This window comes from Callorhinchus milii, unplaced genomic scaffold (genome assembly GCF_018977255.1).
Source record: "Callorhinchus milii isolate IMCB2004 unplaced genomic scaffold, IMCB_Cmil_1.0 Scaffold11, whole genome shotgun sequence".
NCBI classification, from domain to species: Eukaryota; Metazoa; Chordata; class Chondrichthyes; order Chimaeriformes; family Callorhinchidae; genus Callorhinchus; species Callorhinchus milii.
In genome coordinates, this window is record NW_024704752.1 from 8,606,257 (window position 1) to 8,628,510 (window position 22,254).

Sequence of the window (22,254 nt, forward strand, 5' to 3'; positions counted from 1 at the left end):
TTGTGAGATCAGTAAAATACATGTTTTTGTAGCAGAATCTCATTACTGAGTGCCTCATTCCAGGACATTAAGTTGCTGCCATTCTTTGAGGCTTTCACTCTATTTTGTGATGGGATCAATGCAGTTGGGGATAGGGTAAGAGGGTGGATATTGCCTGATGCTAAAGGGAATATACTGCACCTGGCTTCAAAATTCAGTAGAGTTGGGCAAGAAAACTGCTGTTTTTATTTTTGAGAATCTCAAACTGAACACACGCTAGGATTGTAGAATGTAACATTAGGACTTTTGAGGCTTTAGTGGAGCTTTCGTGCGCTGGAGTGCCGCAGTGGTATGTTAGACTGTAGCGTAGTTTGTGAGCTGTAGATTTTAAGAGGCCTTTTGCATGTTCAACAATTAAGCAGAGTGTTACAAGTTGCAGCAGTCTGCACATCAGACAGCTCCCTGACATCTCCTTTGATAGACTGTAAGAGAGAGCGAGCTGAGTGGTGCAATGGGACGTGCACTCAGCAAAAGACGGAATAGCTGCTTGACATTTTGAAGGATAGAATCTGGGTTATTAATATTATTTTTCGTCCAAAAGAAAATAGATAATATAATAATAATCTGCATTTTTGTGTAGAAAACTTATAATCAATTTCTGAACCTGAATGCAGTTTTTAGTTTCAAATATTTTGCAGAATCTGAATGCTCAATTTGTTTCAGTGAAAATGAAATATGCTGCTAAATTTGCTGTAATTAGATTTGCTACAGTTAGTTGGTGCTGATGTCATTCCAAGATGAGTGCGGGAATCCCCACTGAGAGACTCTCGCTCCGAGTGGCAATGCTGTAACCAATTATATATAGTGCAGTGGGTCAACAACCCAATTCTACCACCTTTTTACTTCTGGGTTTTGGTCAAACTCGTGTCCTGATAGATGGTGTGACTGTGCAGTCTAGTCTGTCTGTTTGGGACAGTCTTAACCCATTTCCTTGAGGGCATGGACCTGCAGCACAAAGATCCCTCAATAGATACGTTATAACATGGTAACGTGTGGTTCTGATAGGCAATCTCAGTGGCTTGATATGAGAATCTTTCAGACCCCACCTGGTTTATCAGCATAGAATTTTCATCAAGCCTGTTTCACAAAGAACTCAATTGATCCTGTGATGTGCAGATCTATAGTTCAGTGTCTGGACTTTAATTGGCATCCCCAATAGTCTTACAAGAATCAAATTAGTGTTCTGCATTTCTCCATAATAAAAGCTTGCATTTACATAATGCCTTTCATATCCATATAAATGTCTCATAAGAACATAGGAAAACTGGAACAGCAGGAGACCACTGAGTCTCTTTCACCAGTTTATTATATCAGCAGATCTTTTAAATCCCAATTCCCTGCCATTTTACCTTACGTTTTAATACCTAAATTACTCAAGTATCTCTTTTAAATATCCCTTTTGATTTTACGACTGCAGTTTTCTGGGGCAGAACATCGCAGATCTTCACAATGAGATGACTAACCAATTCATTTGAATTTGGTCGTAAATTTGGATTAGGAGGGTGATGTAAATGAGATTCGCCCCACTGACTAAAATCAAAATAAACCACTAAAAAGACTCCACATGGCCACTTGAATCCCAAGGCAGTGAAGAAAACACAGAAAGGTTCTAGATTTCATCTAGTGATTTTGGTTTTGGATGCTTAGTTTGGGTCGAGGTAACCAATTTCGCTCCAGCAGAGTGGTGGGGACAGTACAACTGGCTGAAAGTGCTCCTAGACCAATCCTTCACAGAATATACTGTAAAGTGAATTGACTGTATAATTTGTGGGTGAAACACGAGCCAGTTGCGCACAACAGTGTCCCACAAAACAGCCTTTGATCGAGTGACCAATTTTTTTNAAAGGAATTGACATAGTTACTAGACTTCACAGAAAATTGAAGCACTCTGAGGCATTAAGAAGCTACATCGAATACAAAGATTATTATTTTATTACATTGCTTTGACTCAAATTAACCCACTGATGTCTAGAATCTCTTCAGAATTGTATTTTGCTATCAGCTCGTGATATTCAGGAGTATACTTCATACAAATGAGGACAGTGTCCTAAGTTGTGTAACAATATTAGACGTAATGGGTAAAATGTTCTTGCGACACTATCAGGTTAATGTCCATTGTCATGGTTTGTATCTGCTGGTTTAAGAAAGCTATCAGGCAGTAATGTGTAAGAGCACATTTCAGATGGTCGATCTTAGTAGATGTAGAGTGTTGTAGGGCAGACTTCCCAGGCGTACAACATTACCATATTATTGAATTGAACCTGTCCAAGTGTCTCTATGAAGCTATAACACCATTATAATAAGCCCATTAGCCACGCAAATCAAAAAAGCACAATCTGTGGAAAGTTATAGTGCCACATTTCATGCAGAGATTGTATGCTATTGGCTGTGAGAACATACTGCATGCTGAACTTCAGATAGCTCTACATTAAACTTTTGTCGCAGGAGATATATATGTTACCCATCTGTAGGTAGCTAGCTCTCTGTATAAACTGTTAGTTATACTAGAGGGATTTGTTCTCCAAAGATGCTTATTTGCATCAACATGCAGAATGTGTTCTTTACAGAAGCTGCCAAGGTTGCAATTTCTAAATCACGGAATGATTAATCGGTAGATCATGGTGAAATAAGTTCACGCCTCCTGTATGCTGATAGCTTGACGATTGCTATAAACCGTAGAGGGATTGCGTGAAGATATTGGTTTTGATTGCTAAGTATCTGTTTTCAGCCTGTGGTAGTGCACACTATTAGTTCCCATCTCTCATTCCCTTGTGCAGGTTATTGCTCATACGTCTGTGTGTGTGGTGCAGGGCAGAACAGACAATTAGTGTAATGTTCTAAAGCTTTGAGAAAAATACTGCTGGATGTTGTTGCTGGCTTGTATGTTGCATTTTAACCTCGTTCTGGTAGACCTGAGCATCTTGTTTTACCACACATTTTGCTATTTATCTCCAACAACAACAAATTCCATTTGTATAGCGCATTTCACGTCGGGAGGACTTCCCAAGGTGCTGAAATCCAGTGCCATTTCTGTGAAATATTTTGAGCAGTTTCAACATAAGGCATTAGATTAAATGTAAGGATTATTATACTCACAATTGATATAGTGTTTCAACAAAGCACTTCACACAGCTTTTTTCTGTAAAAAAAATTATATTAGAAGGCAAGATCAGCAGCTGATCTGCACACATCTGTGTCTTTTTTATGTTGTATTTTGTATTTTATCTTTTTTAAAAAAATAAGTACTCTTGACCAGTGCAGGTCAATTTCAAATTGAAATCAAAATTGAGAAGAAATACATCAATTGGTTTAAATAAAACGAACATCGCAAATTAAAGTGGGTTAATCCAAAAGGACTAGAAATCTACTAAGTGGGCAATTAACAATAAGTTGAAAGTCTCAGCAAATTACTACGTAGCATCTGTGAAGGCGAATAAAACATGTATAAGTAGATGCATTGAATAGCAAACAATTTGAGCAGATGTATGACACATCCACTCAGCCTTTAATTTTTTTTAAAAAAAGTTCCCTCCCCTCTTTGAGTGGAGGGAAATGGGGCTTAAACCACGCTCCAAGAAGACATATCTTGCAAGGCCATGAATATCTGCTGGATTCAGTCCAAATTGAAAAGGAAATTGGATCAATGTCTGAGAAGAGGTGTAGGAGTGAACAAAAGATGGAAAACAGGACCTGACCAGCAGTGACACTGATGTGTTGAAAAGGCTTTTCATAATAATTCTTCAGTTGTGGTGTTGGTTACTGTAGTGTCTGCAGCAGTTACAGAGACGCTTGCAGGTTAATAGGTATAGGGTGCAGATAATGGGAGGAGGGGGCTTGAAGACATCAATGATCCCAGGAAACCTAGCACCAACAAATAAATGTACGGTGATGTGGAGAATTGATTGTACAACATGCCAGTAGCCAGTGTGGGTTTGCACCTCTGGATTTACTGCACAGTATTGGGCTGTAAGTAGTTCAGCAGATACTGACTCTTCTTGCATGAACATTGGCAGGCTATTTGGCCAGGTCTGGGATAGGTGGGGGTGGTTAAGGGGAGAGAGAAAGAAAGAAAACACTGACTTCATTTATTCCTTCTCTCTATCCCAGACAGTGAAGTTAATTGTAGCATCTAATTCAGCACAGTCTAAGGACTCAGTCTTAAGTAAAGCTCATTTTCTAAATAAGATTTATCTCCTTAATTGATGTGCGTTGCTAATGTTGCAAAAGTCTGATTCGTATCTGCAATAAATTGCTTCAGTTGTCTCTTCATAAAAGATCCTATGTATATGATTTTTGTGTTGCAACAGTCCCCACTTAAAATCTCCAGAGTGTATAACCTGACGGCTGCTGCTGGGTGGGTGGAAGATGCACTTGTTTTGATTAGAATATACTGGGGAAGTGGTGATGATCCATCAATTCATTGCTCACCACTAAAAGCCCTGCTGGCCTTGAAGCAGCACATTGAAGAAAGCGGGAGTGCAAATTCAGAGCCGATTGAGCCTGAGATTTCATCTTGGGTTATAAATCTCCTCGGCTTGCTGCTTTGACAGGTTTTGAAACTGTTTTGTCTTGAATGTTTCCTTCCAATTCCTCCAGTATCTGGTGATATGAAGGTGAGTTACCCCAGGCTTGTTATTTACTCCTAATGGCTGGTTATGAAGGGCCTGAGATTGGCAGATATGAGTGTACGTATTTTGGTTGGGCAATGGTGTTTGGGATGGCAGGCTACAAAATGGGGACAATGTTGAGAGAGAACGAAGAAGAGTGCTGTATCTGGCTCTGAAGGATAGAGTAATCTGAAGGCTAATTACTTGTTTCCAATATTTGATGACCCTCCTTTACACAAATATTGTACTAACTCCCTGAGCCAAGGCCTTAAGTAGACTTAAAGCCAGCCAAGGATTAATGTACACTGAGTGAACTCAAGAACAGCTGACATAAAGCACTCAAATGATGGTCAAAGTACTGCAGACTAGATTCATCTGTCAGATGTTGTAAAAGGCCTAGATTTACAGTCTGTCAGCTCTGCAGCATGAGCTCCCAATAAAGCAAAACTAATTTGCAAAGGGTGACTGTGGGTTTTACCGTTGTTTTTTCCACTGTAATATTTCATTTCTCTCTGGCTACTGATATAAAATGTAGCAGAAATAGCGCATTGGTTCACTAGAAAACTAATTATGGAATGGTGTCACAACGTGACCTTTGACCAGGGCACTCCAACCTGCTGGATGTTCTCAGTGCCTGCAGCTTGGTACATGCATCTCGATGTGTGATGCTGGTCTTCATAGTTGGGCTCTGGCCCTGTAATCCCCTCAGATCAGTTTACACACACACACTATATCGTATTAAAAGATCTCAAGTTTGGTTTGGATGAAGAGGGCCTTCAGACCATTTTAATCTCATCCTTGCAGAATGCCCACCCTACTGTTTACAGCTGGAAATCTGTGTCCTCTTGTTCTGCTATCTTGCTGCATCCTAAAGTATTGTGCTGCGTTTTTCAGGCCCATTTAAAATTTTAGATAGCTCAATAAGGTCCCCTCTGAGACGTCACCTTTCAAGACTGAAGAACCTTAACTTATAATAATAAAGATAATAATAATATTCCTTGCATTCGATATAGAGCCTTATCACGTCTTTGAGACGTCTCAAATCACTTCACAGAATATACTGTAAAGTGAATTGACTGTGTATTTTGTGGGCAAAATTATCTTATCATTGCTCATAGCTTGTTCCTCTGACACTGGGGATCATCCTCATTGCTCTCCCTCTGCACTGCCTCTAGGGTCTGGAGAGCCCCCTGAAATCACAATAGCCAGAACTGTAATTGGCACTAGAGGTGCGGCCTGATTCGAGCACTATATACAGCAACTGTTCCTGCATTATCCTGTTGAGAGCTTTCTGGTTTCAGGGTGAATGCAATCAATATCAAACTGTTCATTGTCAGTAACCTACGTTGAAGTGAATGCAGCCTTCTTAAATTATTGTTCTGGGAATATTGTCAATGTTGAGGCTTGTGATGACCTCTTGACGTTACCACAATAGTGCGATTCAATTCAGAGCAGCTCCTCCTACCAAAGGAGACCCTGCAGATCAGTGTTGAATTTGTGCTGTGAGCTCGGGCTCATTTGGAACTAGACAGAGGCGGCATTGAGCAATCTCAAATGTGCTGTGGAAATTGGTGGTGGGGCAGCTGAGTAGTTAGCCCTTTAGACTTTCAAATAAGAAGTGTCTAATGTAGGCTTTCTCATAGTAAATGTCTGTGGTTAGCCTCTCATAATAGTGCTGAATTAATTTGAATTTCTTTGTCTCCATCTTAATTTAATGTTAAAATATGAAATTACATTATTCCCTCTTGGAATTCTCATTGCACATTGTGTACATACATATTGTGTGCATGATCTGTACCGAAATGCTTTCAAACTTTTCAAATTTAATCCGATTTAAGAAGCCACTTCAGTGCATTATGGGCTGCGACAGTGAAATATTGATCGAATTGTGAATGCTGCCAAAGTGGGAATGTTGTCGACCGCGTTGCGCATTTCTGAGTGAGCTGGATCATTCCATGCATTAAATTGTTGGTGACATCACTGCCTAATAGTTCCTCAATATACTTTTGTTTCCTGCAGAATATTCCCTGTTGACTATTCAATGGAGGGATTAATGTCAATAAGTGGAAGTAGAGACTGTATAAGTGCATAGGGGAACATGCTTCTTAAAGAATGTCTTTAGAAAATATTGCTGGAATACCCTTTTATTGAACCTGGTATTGAACTCATACCGAGGAGGTGCCATATTCGGAGCTGAATTGTGCATTATGTGCTTTGTATTTTAAAAGTTTGTAGTAAATGGTGCAGAATGGCTCCAGCTCCTGACTGCAGTCTCTCTCCCTCCAAAGAAATGAGGCAGCTCCAACAGTCTCCAGTCCAACGCCTATTGCATCTTTACCTGTTTAATTGACTTCACTTCCTGCCTTTCAGCAGTGGTTATCATTCAAAAATAAACAAATGGCTTTGATTCCTGAACAGTTTTTATGGCTATTGGATTACGTGGAGAGCGAAGGTGCAACTCAGCTTGATTAGCATCCTCTGGTCTTCATACCACTGGGACACCCATGATTACTCCCGACCCTCACAGCCCCCAGTCATGATCTTTGACTACAGGCAGTAGCCAGATTTTTTTTCTCTCTCTCTCTCTCTCTCGCTCATAAGTGGTGCTGATGTAACTTTATCCTCGGCTGCTTCTGTTTGTTCCACTCGGCAGCTGGCAGTGGTAAACTCTGCCTGGCAACCACCGGCAGGGCTGCAGAGATGAATTACATCTTCGGCAACAACACAACACTTCCATACCCGCGCCCCAACAGAGGCAACAGTGGCCAGTCTTCAGCCACGCAGAAGCTGAAACTCTATGCAAAAAGAAGCTCCACTGATGAGCTGAACGTGCGGGAGAGCGATGCAGAACCGTCTCGCTGGCATGGGGTGCTGGCATTTTTCACCCGCAGGCACTACTTTATTGACTGCATCTCCGTGGGGAGTGGGACTGCCCAGGTAACTGTCTGCTTGCTGAAAAGCTTCCAATGTAAGCCAGAGGTGGTTGAAATTTTCCATATCACAGTAACATTTAAGATGTCTGATTTATTCTCTAATGGGATTGATTCATGGATTCAAAGCAACTCTTCAACTTGTTTTGAAATGCTTTTCTGGAGTTAAACTATTTTAAATGCTGCTAATAACCTGAATTGTTTCAAAGCCGTGGTTTCTCTTGTAACAGTCCGCACGCTGACTGGCTGCATTCTTTTCTGAACAGTGTGCAGTGCATACAGCAAACTCGGCCTTAACACTGATCACTCGGTTTAGCTTCTGACTTTAAAGATGACTTCTGAGATGATTTGAGTTGTCTCGAAGAACATTGAGTACAAAGAGTATGCATTGCCTGTACTTAATGTGGTGCTCATAGCTATAACCAGAGTGATTGCTTTTGTGGATTCAGGTTAATTTTCAATAGATAGAACTTGCACTTGGGTGTGCAGAATATCTGTTCATGTGCAAAGCACTGCTGTTGAGCTATGTACGTACGTTAACTATATTGCTGTTATTTCTATATTCATTTGTTTTGGATTTAAAATCTAACTGACCATTAAAGTTGTAGCTTTTCGTATTATGTTGGTAATGTACACCTCATTCCTGCTTTTGATTTGTCTTCTTTTCAAATCTTCTGCACGACAGACACACGCACGTGTGTGTGTGTGTGTGTGTGTATAATACCCTTTTGGTAATGGGTAAACCTGAGATGACAGCAATGACAATGGACCTAGACATTTGGCTGCAGTGTTTTACTCTTTATAAAATTAATGACAAATAATTTATAATGTTGCAATGTCTATTGGGATGTGATGAAATTAACTGCACAGCCAGGCTTCCTAAGTGGTTGTATTTCCAGCTCCAGTTTTGGTGAATTCAATGCACTTTCCAGAATTTGGAGTTGTAAGGTTGAATGCTCAGTGAGCTAAGATGGTTTATAAATTATTCAAATCCATTGCATTATTCCTGCTACTTTATGAAATGATCAAATTTTTTAAAGAAATGTGCATTTTCCTCCCCTTCTGTACAAACCTGCTGCAAATGCTGATACTGTTTTTTTCTGTTCAGCCGGGTATCTGACATGTGCGGAAACCCATCACCGTGCTTAAGAGTATCTAAACCAAACTGAGAATTCCGTGCATCCCATCTACACATGGAAATTCTAAAGATAGATTGGTGGAATGGAATGCACACTCTTCCTTAAGGGATGTAGCCTGCCTACCCAATCCAGAAAGTATTAGATGCAAGTTGGCAAGAACCAAGACTTGGGGACTCCGAAGTGTGCGTTGGGGTACTGCTGGAGTCTAACCAGCTAAAACAGCATAACTTGCCATTGATTTTGCAGTCTGGCAAGCTTTCCTGCTGCTTGTCCAGCTAGGACCAACCTTACCCTTAGAGCTTTGGCTTGCAGAGTTACCAGGAGCTGAGTGGGATGATTCCCTGCCTCCCCAGTGACTGGTCTGGCCTTCCAGGTCCTGCTGATAAGTCAGGTTGGCTGTGCTATCACCGTAGTTCCCTGGAATACTGCGGACTCGCCTGGCTGAGGAACTGGACTACTGCCATAGAGGGTGTTCTCGGTAGTCTGGGACCATCCACTGTGGAATGTTGTGGCAGAGTGCAACATTTTGGGAGAACCTTTGAGTAAAACCTGAATGTGACCCATAAACTAAAAATTGGTATTGTACAGTAGAAACCCAGTTTGCGGTCATCTCAGTAATCCAGCCACTTCACAATTGTGGGCACATTTTCACAGTCTCTTTCATTGTCAGTGTTAAAAGATAGGCTACAATGCCCTCCTTCGGTACAAACACCCCCCTCCGCTACTATAATAACTAACCTGTGCACTAGCCCTCGGGCCGTTCGTGTAGTTTGCTCAACGCTGCTTCTGTGGGCAGAATGGTCTCCGGTCGTGCATGTGTGGTATGGGGAGTGTTGGGATCGCAGAAGTGGTGTGTACAGAAAATTGACTTCGCCCAGCGCCCGCGACCTAGCCTGAGTTCCTGCCGCCAATTCTTGGTAAGTGCTGTAAACATGCCACCGCAGAAGGAGTTGTCCTTATGTGAGACTGTGGACTTAATCAAAAACAGTAAGGCAAATGTGAGACAGTTAGCAGTGATTTATGGCATTGGCAGAACCCAAGTTGGATGTATTCTCAAATGAAAGGCTGAATACATGACAGCTTCTGTTTTAAATGTGACGATGCCTTTATTTTAATGAGATTGCAAAGGATGGTTTTGAATGTTCATCACCCTTGCCCATTGTCAATGCCCTTAACATTGCATCAGTGACCTGAATCACCCGACCTGTTGCAGTAATCAGGTCACCTCACTAATTAGGTCACTTTTGCCCAGTCACTTGAGTGACCGAATTAGTGACGTTCTACTGTAACTACTATTTACTCCTGAGTAGGGCAAGGTGAAAGTTATTTCCATTTGTTTTTCTATTTTACTTTGAAGTTTCCATTCCTGACCTGGACAGAAAAACAAGCAACTTAATCGTAGGAAGCACCTCACTCCCTTCCCTGCATGCTGAATGATGTAGAAAATACTGTACAACTGAAGGCTTGGCTTACAGGGCTCTGTAGTTTTAACCTAATGGACTTGATAAGAATCAGAACAGTTACCTTTGACACTCATTTTTGTTGATTCTATAAAATTGTAATGTTACACTTTTTGAGTTGAAAGGTTGAGTATGTTTATAATGGTAAAGGAAATCCGCCTCTTATCGCTGCAAACATTTGAATCAACACCTTTGGCCCATTTGAAAGAGGATGTAATTCTTCTGCAAACTAAAGATACTGCTCATCTGAGATTCACTTTTTGAATGGCAAGCCCAGGAATGTATAAATGTAAAGTGGGGGGTATCAATGATAAAGATCCATTTTGTAAGATTTCCCATTTCTTGTCTCGTGTTTGAGACATCAACCAGTTAAGGTGTTTATTGATTTTCATCAGCAGTATAGCAAACTTACACTTGAGTTGTGCTCTTTTTGCGTCTGGACTTGACAAAAGATGGCAACCCTAGTGAAAACTGGACGCAAGCTTCAAATGATAATACTTATTCTGAATGAAAATAACAGCATATTTTGACATCCTGGACAACACTCATCCCAAAGTAACATACAGCAATAATTGGTCTGGGGTCTGAAGATATTTTTCCCCCAGTTGAAATGGCAAGTATTAGCAATCCAAAAAGCGGGTCGTTGTTGAAACCGATTACCAGTGGAAAGGCGTTTCACAAAGTATTGTGAAGTATTTGTTAGTTGAACAAATGGTTTTCATGTTACACTTTTGAAATATTTATGGCCAGGTAGCAGCTGAGTTCACCGTCCTTTGGTGCAGTCACATTAATTCATAGAAAAGTAATTAAATCTCCTGCAATAACTGCAGCCCTCCAGTGGCATCTGATTCAATTTGATATTGGTGATGGGTGCAGTCAATTCTGGAATGTCCCACATTATTAACCACTGACCACTGCAGCCTGTAATATTCAGTGCAGACTGCCCAGGACTGAGTTATAATCTAATTTGGGATCCAATGACATTGTAAAGCGGGAAAGATTTGGTTTATAACAGCCCACAGATTAGATTACAGCCTGTTGTTACAGAATTCTCCTGATACTGCTGTGAAATGGTTTTATCTGGACATTTCTGTGCTGACTCCCAAAGTGCGATCCATCAATGCCAGACAATCAAGATGTACCTCTTTCCAAATGATTTTTGGTTCTCAATGTCTGACTGTGGGTTAAATATATCAGCAGGTCGCTAGTGGAGGACAAGTCTTGTACATCATGTATATCATGTAGATGTTTGTCTTCATTGAGAACAACTAATGCCTGTAGCTCAAAGCACCAAAGTTCAAAAGAGTAGTAAGGAGATGTACTGAATTGAAAAACTGTGCTTGGTTGAAGCCAAACTTGGAGGGTAATTTTAATTTTGTGGATGTAAGAGGAAGGGAAGACTAAGGAAGGCAAAGAGTTTCATAGATCCTGGGATCTATGAAATCCTGGGAAAGAGTGTCAAAGTAATGGACTGTGCAATGAGTCTTCAGTGAGGAAGTGTGGGTTGTAGTAGATAAGACCCAGTATGAAAGCAGATGTGGCAGCTCTTACTTAGCTGTCCACATGTTGTGCTTTCAGAGCTAAGCACAATCTGTTGATCATTTTCAGAGGTTGGTGCTGACATCTGTTGCCTTAGATCTCTCCATCGACCTGGTCTACGTTGAGACTTATTGCCCAGTATTTTCAGAAAGTGCACCAAATTGCTCTCATCCCGCGATCATAGTGCGACAACATAAATGAGTTGAAATTCAAACTTTTGAGGAGTCATGGTTTCCGTATGAGGTTTAATTTGGATCATTTAATCGATTTCTTAATATGGAATCGAGTCATACAAACAGGCTCTCTTTATGGTAACTGGATGTATGTCACATTGACCTGTGGAGATGATACTCCAAACCTAATTCCTGAGTACCACAATGGTCAACAGGAATTTTAATGGAATTCTTTATCAATTTTACAATTTAGACCTCGAAAAAAGAAAATCTAATTTCAAACTGAAGTCTTTCAGTACTCATGGTTAAATGGACAAATTAGTCAAAATGCATATCTATGCAGGTTTGTGATTGCTGAATAGGTTATACTTTTTATACTGTAATCAGGTTTAATAATGTTACTGATTTTGCTAAGTTGTGAAGCACTTCCATTGAAATCCTGTGGTGTTTTGATACAGATCAAGGACTCTTATTTCTAGAACAGTTTCCATTATTTCCTGCGAGTTGCAGCAACTATTGCCAACTGAGGTAATCTGCATTATTTCCATTTCTCTCTGTGCCTCAGTGATTCAGCATCCATTAATAGAAAATTGCTTCATTGTTAATGGCCAGAGATGGTCAAGCATTTGAAGGCTGTGAGCCAAGCCTGCCGTGCAGTCAGTCCCATGCAAATTGTGCTGTAATTAGTTAGAAAAATTGTTTTTCCTCCAAAAATCCATTGGAAAATCCCTTATTCATATACATATACGTCACAGTTCTGCATTGCAGTATCTATTCATTCACTGAATAAGCAGGACTGGATGACATGCAGTGCAAGAGCTTGTGAAAAATTAAGTGTTATTTTGTTTAAAAAAAACTATGCAGTCATTTTATAAACTTGTCACATGATGCCTAAGTAGTCCCTTCATTTTGGTTCAGAAAAGTGATCAGTCAGGATTCATTAACCAACATTGCATTTTCAAGTCTTGACTTCAGGAATGCAGCAGGGATCTGATCAGGTCAGGCCTTCCAAGATGAGGCTATAAAGGAGTGCATTTTACTGGTGAATACTCAAGGGTGAGACTAAGGGAGAGGTTCTTTAGCATACTTTATGTAACTAGTTTCAACTTCAACATATTCTAACATAATGGAGCAAAGTGAGTTGGCACACTTAGAGTTTGTGTGGTCCCAGCTGAGCAAGCAGCGGAAAACTTTCCATACAGCTCTCAATGGCAATCTCTGTGGTTTTAGCTTGTTGAACTCCAATGGCACCTCATTGCATACTCTGGGGTCCCAAAGCTAAGCCTTGGCTCTTGTGAAATGTATTGCCTCAAAAGATGCAGGCATTGGGTATGTAAAAGCCTATATTTTTATTAGTGACTGGATATTTACATTGGAGGATAAAGTATTGCTGGATAAATATCTGCATAAATAAATGTCTAGGGTGTAATGCGCTGCAGAATGCATGTTTTTTTCTGGCTGATTAAATTACTATTTCTAATTAATTTTAGTGACGAGGTAATATTTAGAATTCTATCAGTGTTTTAAGATCAATGATTTGATGTATTTGTCACTATTTTGTCCTCGATCTCACAAGGAGTCAAGTCGGTTACGCTTGGAGCTGAATGTGATAAATGTTCTCCCTCCTGCTGGCATCAGTTTAAAAACAACTTTTGATAGCACTGACTGATAGCACTGGAGAAAGATGGCAATCACACAAGCTGCATTTCCAATGTTGTAAAAACAAAGAAAGCCACTCTTTAAAATTCCTCAGCCTCCCCACCTCTCATTTTCGTAAGTAACCATGCTTTCCTTAACGCCTACTGAGCAAATGAGTCAGTTTTCCAATTTAATGTTGGACTGGCTTTTGATCCGCACTGGCCTTGTCTGACCCTGTGCTTTCCTGTATCAAGTATGCATTAGTTGTCACTTTGACTATTCCCATCATGGGCAGGAATGTTGGAATGATATTTTTTGTGTGCATGCACACAAGGTATCCAGGATCATAATTTGAAAGGAGCAGGACTGAAGCAGTAGCACAAGGTGAAGAAATCTGATCAGGTACTTACAAGATTAGAGAGACACGCAACTGTTTTCATTTCTGAATTGGGACCAGTCCCAAACCTTTGTCTTGAACATTGGAATTGTTTTTGATCAGTCAGATGTCTGACCGATGTGAATAATTACTCCATGTTCTAGAGTATTCAAATCAAAGAATGTTTCAAAAATGCACCTACCCTGCAAATTTTCCTTCGTCTAGATTGCAATGTATTCAAATTCTGCAAAGTATTGGGTACATGTTGAAAAGAGCCAAGGCTTGGGTACCCCAAAGGTACTTGTTGGGGTTGAATCAGCTACAACAGTAATTAGCCATTGCCTTTCCAATGCAAAACCTAGCGATCTTTTCCCTGCTTGTCCAGCTTAATCCTGCAAGCCAAACCCCATTTGGCTTTTGGCTTTCAGGATTAACAGGAGCCAAGGGGGAAGAATCCTGCCAACAAGCTAGGTTGGCATCAATGCTGAGGAGTGCTGCAGACCCACCTGGCTCAGAAACTGGACTACCAAGACCACCACAGAGGATCAACTCAATTGCTAAATTCTGGAGGATGTGCTAAAATGAAAACAAGGTTAAGAGTCTGACCTGCCCTTCTAGCTTAATGTTTAAATTGGCCTTTTGTTTACTATGTTACAAAATACAATCCTTATCCAGCAGAATTTTAAAGAAATGTTTCATGTTAGTACATCCTCCAGTGACTGTCCCAGACTCTCTGCTCCTTGAAGGTCAGGCACAAGGCAAATCCAGCAATGAGCTAATTGCTTGTTGTGTATGTGCATTCATTCCTAGGCAGACAGGTCAGGTTGGCGAGAAGCAATGGGATGTGCTCCTGGGATGTGGTGTTCTGTGCTGGCGTGCAGTGCTTTATAAATGTGCACCCGAGTTAAACACCAGGGAAACATTAGAAGTGCAATTTTTATTTAATATTGTTAGTCGTGATGTCACTGAATTTTAGCCGAAAGCCTGACCCAACCAGGGTTACATCTGTAAACCTCACGAATAGATTTTACAGGTTCCATATAATTGAAAGCATCCGTTCAGTAGAACTCTTAAGCCTTTTTTGACCCCTTCAGACTTTTTCGTAAGGGAGCTCTGTGCAAGTCCTATTCTCTGATCTTTTCTGTACTGAAATGACAGTGCAAGCTTTTTACTTTAGGCTTCCCCACCAATATAGTATATGAGTTGGTAGGCAATGTGTTGTGAATCTAATTTCTATTTGAAATGGCATGAGATATAGATTGTACAGGGAGGTCCTGCCTAGCAACTCTATGGAATGCCAAGCATATACTTGAAATATTAAGAATCACAATAAAGTAATTCATCTGTATGTTTTTAGGTATGCACATAGCATGTTTATAGCATTGTATTGTAGTATTGGGTTGGCATGGGGAAAATCGGAGAACTTGTTTAACGTGTTGTGCAGTGCAGCAATCAGCTGCTATCCTGTTTATCCCAAAGAACATCGTCCTCTGTGTATTCGGCAACCCAGAAACAGTCCAGCTGTTAAATTGATCAGGCAGTTCCTCGCTGTGTGCTTAATCAGATCAGCAAGCCAGATCACTGGCTGATGTGAAAAATAATGAAATGATTTAAAAATTGGAGTTCCGCTGCAACTGAATTTCAGCTACAACATTGCTGAGTTGTTATGTAGCTCAGACCAGTGTTGTACAAATGAAGATGATCCATTCTGCATTTTCGTGTCTTTAGTTTGTTTGAAGCAGATACATTAATTGTAACTCTTGTTTGAGGTCCTCTGGAGTAACCCTACACTTATCTGCAGATGACGCTCTACATATTTGGAGTATTTCCTAATGTAAGTAATGCAAGTGTATGAAGCCAACAGTGCACGAGGCTTCAATAATTAATGTAACAATTGCAAAGGTAACTGGGTCAATAGTTCCCTAATTTAGGACCTATTCTTTTTTTTAAAAAAAGGAAAGCTATGTGAAAGTTCAAGATCAGCGGACGGTGGAAACAATTTATTGCTCAGCTATGTTAGATCATAATATACTGTACCACTTCATGGAATCCTTAAGAGGTAGATTTCTTGGGACAGCTACAAAGAGCTGAGATCCAATAGGTCTTCTAAATGTGTATGTGGTTCATTTGTTTGATTACAGATTAATTGTGGAAATCCAGCTGCAAATATTTGCCTCCTGCAACCACGGTTCATAACCAGGGTAGCTGATGAATAAAATTGTCCAACAAAGCCTACACTACACTAACTTGTCTAGTTCCTAAAATTCCAGAAAGAAACGTAGTTTTCAAATTTCAGCAGCACTGTAGTCTCAATAAACCCCATTGTGGAGAAATAGGTAGTGTTAATTTAGAAAACCCTCACATCCCAATCCATGCAGATTATTAAGGAATACTGATTCATGCTTTCTCAGCTGCCATTAGCAAACAAAAAGTTGAGGAGAGGCACAGGGAAGGATGCTCTGTACATATTGTGCCTAGTGTCTTTTTAGGGTCAGTCAAAATGCAATACGTTATTTCTTTCCTTTCTTTAGTCCACCTTAAAAGAGTGCAGGGCAATTCTCATCTACAAGCTAGAGGGCATCCCGTGCTGTATTTGACCATTGCAGCTGAAAAGCGGAAGCATAGAGAAGCCAGGAGCTAACTCTGATAAACTGTGAAGATAAGCAGCCACCATTGCATCACCCAGGCCAGTTCCATGAGCTAACTTGGTACGGGACTAATTTTAGCCCTGTTGCTGGACTGCATGGGTCAGATCTAGTTAGTGCATCACTTGAAGACCAGGGAAGGGGAGCAAAATAGGAGCTTTGGTTCCTCCTGTTATTTTTGAGGACGTTTTAGACACTATAATGGGGATCCTCTTTTCTATACCCACCACCCCATTTGCTGGCAAAGCATTTGTTTTTGGCTTGGATTGACCGTCCTTAGGCACAGTATCTGTTGCAGACTGGATTGATTATAATCTGGAAATCCCGCTGCTGTTGTATTTCATGATTTAATCTTCCCAAAAGAACAGACTTCCTATCCTTTTTCTAATTCTCGGACACTAGTCACAATCTTCCAAGAGACCATTTTTCATGGGTGAGCTTAGGCAGAGAATATTGGTGCATAAGCATGGTAGTTAGTTAGATTATTGGATGGAGGTCACCACTGTGGAATTTTGATTGCAGAACCCAGTGGTTTTACTTGAGCTTTAGACTGTTTAACTGACATTTGTTCTTTGTTAGATACATTTTAAACTTGTTTTCTGGTGTAATGAGTGATGGGCATGCTGAGTGGGATAGAGATGTTGAATTTCACATGTCTTGCTCATCACTTTATTCATTCATCTAGAGAGAAGAGGGGAAGCAAACATTTAAAGAGGAGAATTTTACTGTCCATTTCCATTCTTCACCCGAAATGGAAAGGGAAAGTGTTTCTTTCCCTTGCGCCAACCTACCTCCTTCATCTTGATGAATACATTTACCACAAATGCGAAAATGAACAAATTGGCTTTTATGGAATACATTAAAAGCGACTGCACTCTGATCCACCAGGAATTGACTGTTTTCTCTTGCTAATTAAATGTTACTTTACTGCGTGCTCTGCAGACTTAATAATTTCCACTCATTAATATTCTGGTTATATGACAATAATACATATGTTGGGGAAGTACCGGGCACCTGAGAGTTCATAATGTAATTATTTTTCTTGTTGTGGTTTTAAGAGCAAAACTCAGATTTTTCTACCTACCCCAAAAAAAGAATTCGGAGGGTGAAGGCAAGGTGCAGAACCCATTGAAGTGGAGCAGAGTGAAGCAGCTCTCTTTACTGTGATTGAAAACTCATTAAGATCAATTGGCTCTGTATAATGAGCAAAAAAGACATTCCCTCTTGGTTGCTTTTGGGGTAGTGATCTTCAGTCAGTTATTGACTGAGTTGCAGTTAACTGGTTAGTAGTTGATAGTTAATGTGATTCTAGCACCTGCTGATCTTGGGTGATCCCCACTTGGTAGCTCCTAATAGTCCCACATTTTAGGAGTACGTGGCCTGTGTTTTAAATGAGGCAGTAGCGCTGTCTACTGAGGGGCTTATTAATACTTCAGAGGGAAAATCCCTCGCCGTCTTTGGAGGCTTTAAGGTAAAATGCTTTCAGACACACTGCTCCTCTCCCCCACCACCACATAATTCTCTGGTAAAGCTTTAGTTTCTGGCCTTGATTGACCCTCCTCAGGCAGAGTAGCTGTTGCATATTAGATTGATTATAATGTGGAAATCTTGCTGCTGTTGCATTTTATGATCTAATTTTCCCAAAAGAACAGGCTTCCTTGCCTCTTTCTAATATTTACAGTTCTCTAAATATTAGAATATATTTAATATATAAATATTAGACACTAGTCACCCTTGTCCAAGAGACCATTCTTCATGTGTGAGCCAGTTAGTTAGATTATTGGATGGAGGGCGTGACTCAAATTCAAAGTTGAGCAATTCTGATTGCAGATCCCAGTGATTTTACTTGAGCTTTAAACTGCTTATCTGATGTTTGTTCTTTGATAGATACATTTTTAAACTTGTTTTTTTGATGTAATGTGTGTTGTGCATGCTGAGTGGCATAGAGATGTATTAATGCATGTTGAAAGCAGGATTTGGGACCTTTAATGTATTTGGCGGGTGCTAAAGTGTTAAAGAACATTTTATTTGCAATCACAGATTACCAGGAGAGAAACGATTGAGTATTTATTATAAAGATTAGTTCTTGGGAGTCTTGTGTGTTTGCATCTGTTTCCAAATGTCACAAGTCGTTTAGCAATGGAGAATTTTATAAGTGCCAGTAATACCAGCAAGGTATAGGACACCTTTTTTCCCCCCCTTCTTCCCCTTCCTTGCTCGCCCTGCTTTGAATATTGCATTAGAGTCCCAGCTTCTGTAGCCTCTGATTACATCTGTGTACAGAACAAGATGAGCTGTGGCAGCTCCATGGTGATCAGTGGGGATTGCTGTCAGTTTCTATTCATCTCTGAGCCGTGCTTACCAGCTGACTGTCCAATGGTCGCACTCCCTGACTGAAACCCACAGTGGATGTTTTGCTTTGGAGGCTGCAACGGTGTATTTGTTCGCGAAATGTCAGGAAAAATGTTGCTGCGATGTGACTATTCAGTTCAATTTGCCCAATTTTGAATTTATCTCATTGTATGCACACTGGACTGCAGTAACCCCAGCCTGATCTCAGTACAATACTTAGCCAAATATTCCTATACCTTGGAGAGAAAAATTGAACACCGTTAAATGGATTATTTGGCATTGTATGGGGTTATACAGTATTAACTATAGGATTATCAAATGTACAGATGGCAGAGGACACAGCTGGCCTTTTTGTGTAATCTGTCAACTGGCTTCTCTGCTTTGGAAAGTATTTATAAAGACTAATTTGAGCCCTTTCCCATAACAATATTACTAAATCAGGAAACCTGCTTGAAAATGCTTTGTTAATAATTACGGAGAAAATTTTCATTACTAAATGGGAGGGAATATAACACATCTGTTTTAAGGCAGAGTACAAGCTAGGGGGTATACACAACAATGTAGATTTAGCAGCCAGGCATTTTGGGGGGAGAAACGGAAGGGGAGCAAAGTTTAACGATTTTTTTTCAGAGAATTCAACCATGTTAAAATGTGTCAGGAATATACATGGAAGGATGACCTTTGCCACCCACGTAACAAATCTATGCTGTGCACTGATTATTCATGCCTGGAAAGAGAGGGCTGTCATGTGCAGTGCCCATTGGTGCTCATTAATTGGAGAGAGCTACTGGCTAGAATCAGATTCTGCTCTCCTACCAGCGCACTCCTCCCACAAACGTTCCAGCGTTCCAGCACTTTTATTTTTCTCCGTGTTCTGGCAATATCCAAAGACAATTTTTTTTTCCCTTTCCACCAAATTAACTTGCGCCCCAAACCGGAGCTGCGAAATGACGACGTACTGCTGTAAACACGACTATTCCTGCGGCGTGCCGGAAGGTTGCGAACTGGGGAGAGTGGTCAATTTTTCGAGTAACCCCAGGTTGCAAGTGAATCCAAGACCGCGCTACCTGGAGCCCCAGCAGCAGCTCTCAGCTGCACCCAAGTACTACAGTTCGGCGACGCTTCCCGCGTCGTCAGCCAAACATCGAGGCAAGTTTACAAACCTGCGCGACAGCGTCAAGAAGAGCCCGACAAAAAGTACCGCCAAAGTGAAAGTGACCAGTGGCTGGTGGTCAGACAGCTCGTGGTCCACACGGTCTTTTGATAAGGTACAGTGAAAGCTGGAACTGTTGGTCTATTCTTTTCAGTGATAGTTTTAGCATGTACAGCACAGTGCAAGCCTTGGAATAACAAACTCCCTGATCAATGGAAACAATCGATTCTCATTATAGGAGCATGCTTCGCGTGAGAGTCTGTGTATAGTTCATAGAAATCTAGTGTCAGATACCTGTAAAGATGGCAAAATCTTTAAGCAATAGTTTAAGCAATATGAAGTTGCAATCCTATATTGTGTAATGTGCTTGTGAAGCTGGTATGGGTTTTAGAACTCCTATACATCTGTCTCTCTGAGCAGTTAGAACTACATATTAAGGTCTGTGTACAGTCGACAAGCAGAGCTTATGCAATTTCATTGTAGCAATGCACGTGACTTTGTATATGCAGGAACAGCTACATTCTGCTTTGGGATGCTTTTTATAGTGTGGTACTTTGTGATCTGAGATTAAGCTTTGGCGTAGTGAGCTGCTGCAGTCTGTGCTAAGTGACTGTACATTAGGCTATGCTTGTTACAAGATTTTAAATAAAGCAGTGTTTTATTTCTGAACATTTATTTCACAGATAATTGCATTTTCGGTGTTACCACTTTGTCGCCCCCACAGATACATCTCTTCGCCCGTCCCCTCATTTTAAATTATATTGCTCGTCTTTTAAACCCTTTTAATTCTCTGGTTGCCTTTTTGTACAACTGTCCAGCTATTTTGGATTGTGGTTTTGATCAGATTGCAATTGGCATCCTTTAGGATTACAGAGCTCAGCTCAAACAGTTCCCGTTGACTAAAGCAGGTCTGATTTGGGTGTGGGGTTGGTGGGGGAGAGAAGGTAGGGAGGAGTTCCATCAGTAATCTGCGGATATGATTTCAGTACCACTGATTTTAGCATAAACTGTGGTTCTGAATGAATATCTTGCAACTTCTCATCCTATTCCCATCAATAAATTTGCGTTGGGGCCTGTGGTCATTGTCACTGATGCTGCTCCTGGTCAACTCCTCTCTCATCTAAACATCTCTCTGTGTGAAGGGGGAAGCTGGGGGGGGATTCTGTTGGCTGGGATCTGGATCTCAGGTTGTGTAGATGCCTGCATTTGCAGAAGGCAGATAGTCAGACCAATTCCAAGATGCATTCAGCAGGTTTTCGAGAATCGACAAGATTTAATTTTCAAGGGACCTGAATATAATCCTCCACTCTTCCAACTCTGGTTTATTGTGTCTTCTCCCACTCCCCTTAATCCACAGTTGATGGCTTCAACTAACAAAATTTGCTCACTCATTCCATGACTCTTTGTGGGAACAGCTGTGCGTAATTGGATGCTGCGTTTCATCCACAAAATATACAGTCAATTCACTTTACAGTATGTTTTGTGAAGCACTTTGAGACTTCTAAAGATGCAAAAAGGCGCTATATCAAATGCAAGGAAGGATTATTATTTACAATGTATTCTGTGAAGCGCTTTGAGATGTCTCAACAACGAGATGAGGTGCTATATCAAATGCAAGGATTATTATTATTTACCAAACTACTTCTCTGGGACACTCTTCAGCACCTTTGCCACAAATCTTTCCTGGAATGGGATGTGGGTCTTTATCAATGTGACGGGAGGGGAGGATGAAGGCTTTAATACATACACACAGAGACAGAGCCCTGTTATAATGCAGTAATTATCATCCTTACCATTACAGTTAGGGTTGTAATGCGGGTTGAATATAGGAAATATATCAAAATCGCCAGGCAGCACATCTACATCATGACACCTGTACACACAGAAAACGGGCCAGCCGGGTTCCCTACTAACAAATGCTTGACCGTTGAGTCATCGGGTCACTGCCAACATCACTTCCTGCACACAGCACATTAGAAGTGATGGCGGTGACCTGATGACCTGACATCTGGCTTTTTAGCGTTGGACACCATATGGAAAGTTAGCCGGATTCTGCATTACTCGTCGCCCACATCACTTCCATGAAGATGAGAGTTACTCCTTTGTTCTCGACTGCGGACTAGTAAAATGACTGCGAATTGCACTACTGCACTGAATGCCTGGAGCACTTATTCTTTCAAATAGTGATATGTCTAATTTAAAA

At 40.7% G+C, this 22,254-nt stretch overlaps 1 protein-coding gene across 7 annotated transcripts in view; it reads left to right on the forward strand.

Annotated features, from left to right (window-relative positions):
- LOC103181252 (disks large homolog 1) overlaps nucleotides 1-22,254 on the forward strand; it is a 198,152-nt gene that overhangs the window by 92,566 nt on the left and 83,332 nt on the right. Inside the window, exon 1 of one of the 7 annotated variants that reach the window (XM_007898107.2) lies at nucleotides 19,831-20,166. The exons of the other annotated variants lie outside the window; for them this stretch is intronic. Coding sequence (XP_007896298.1) covers nucleotides 19,846-20,166 — 321 coding nt within the window. The 5' untranslated portion in view covers nucleotides 19,831-19,845. Of the gene's footprint in view, nucleotides 1-19,830; nucleotides 20,167-22,254 lie in introns of those variants that run through there. 7 annotated transcript variants of the gene reach the window in all.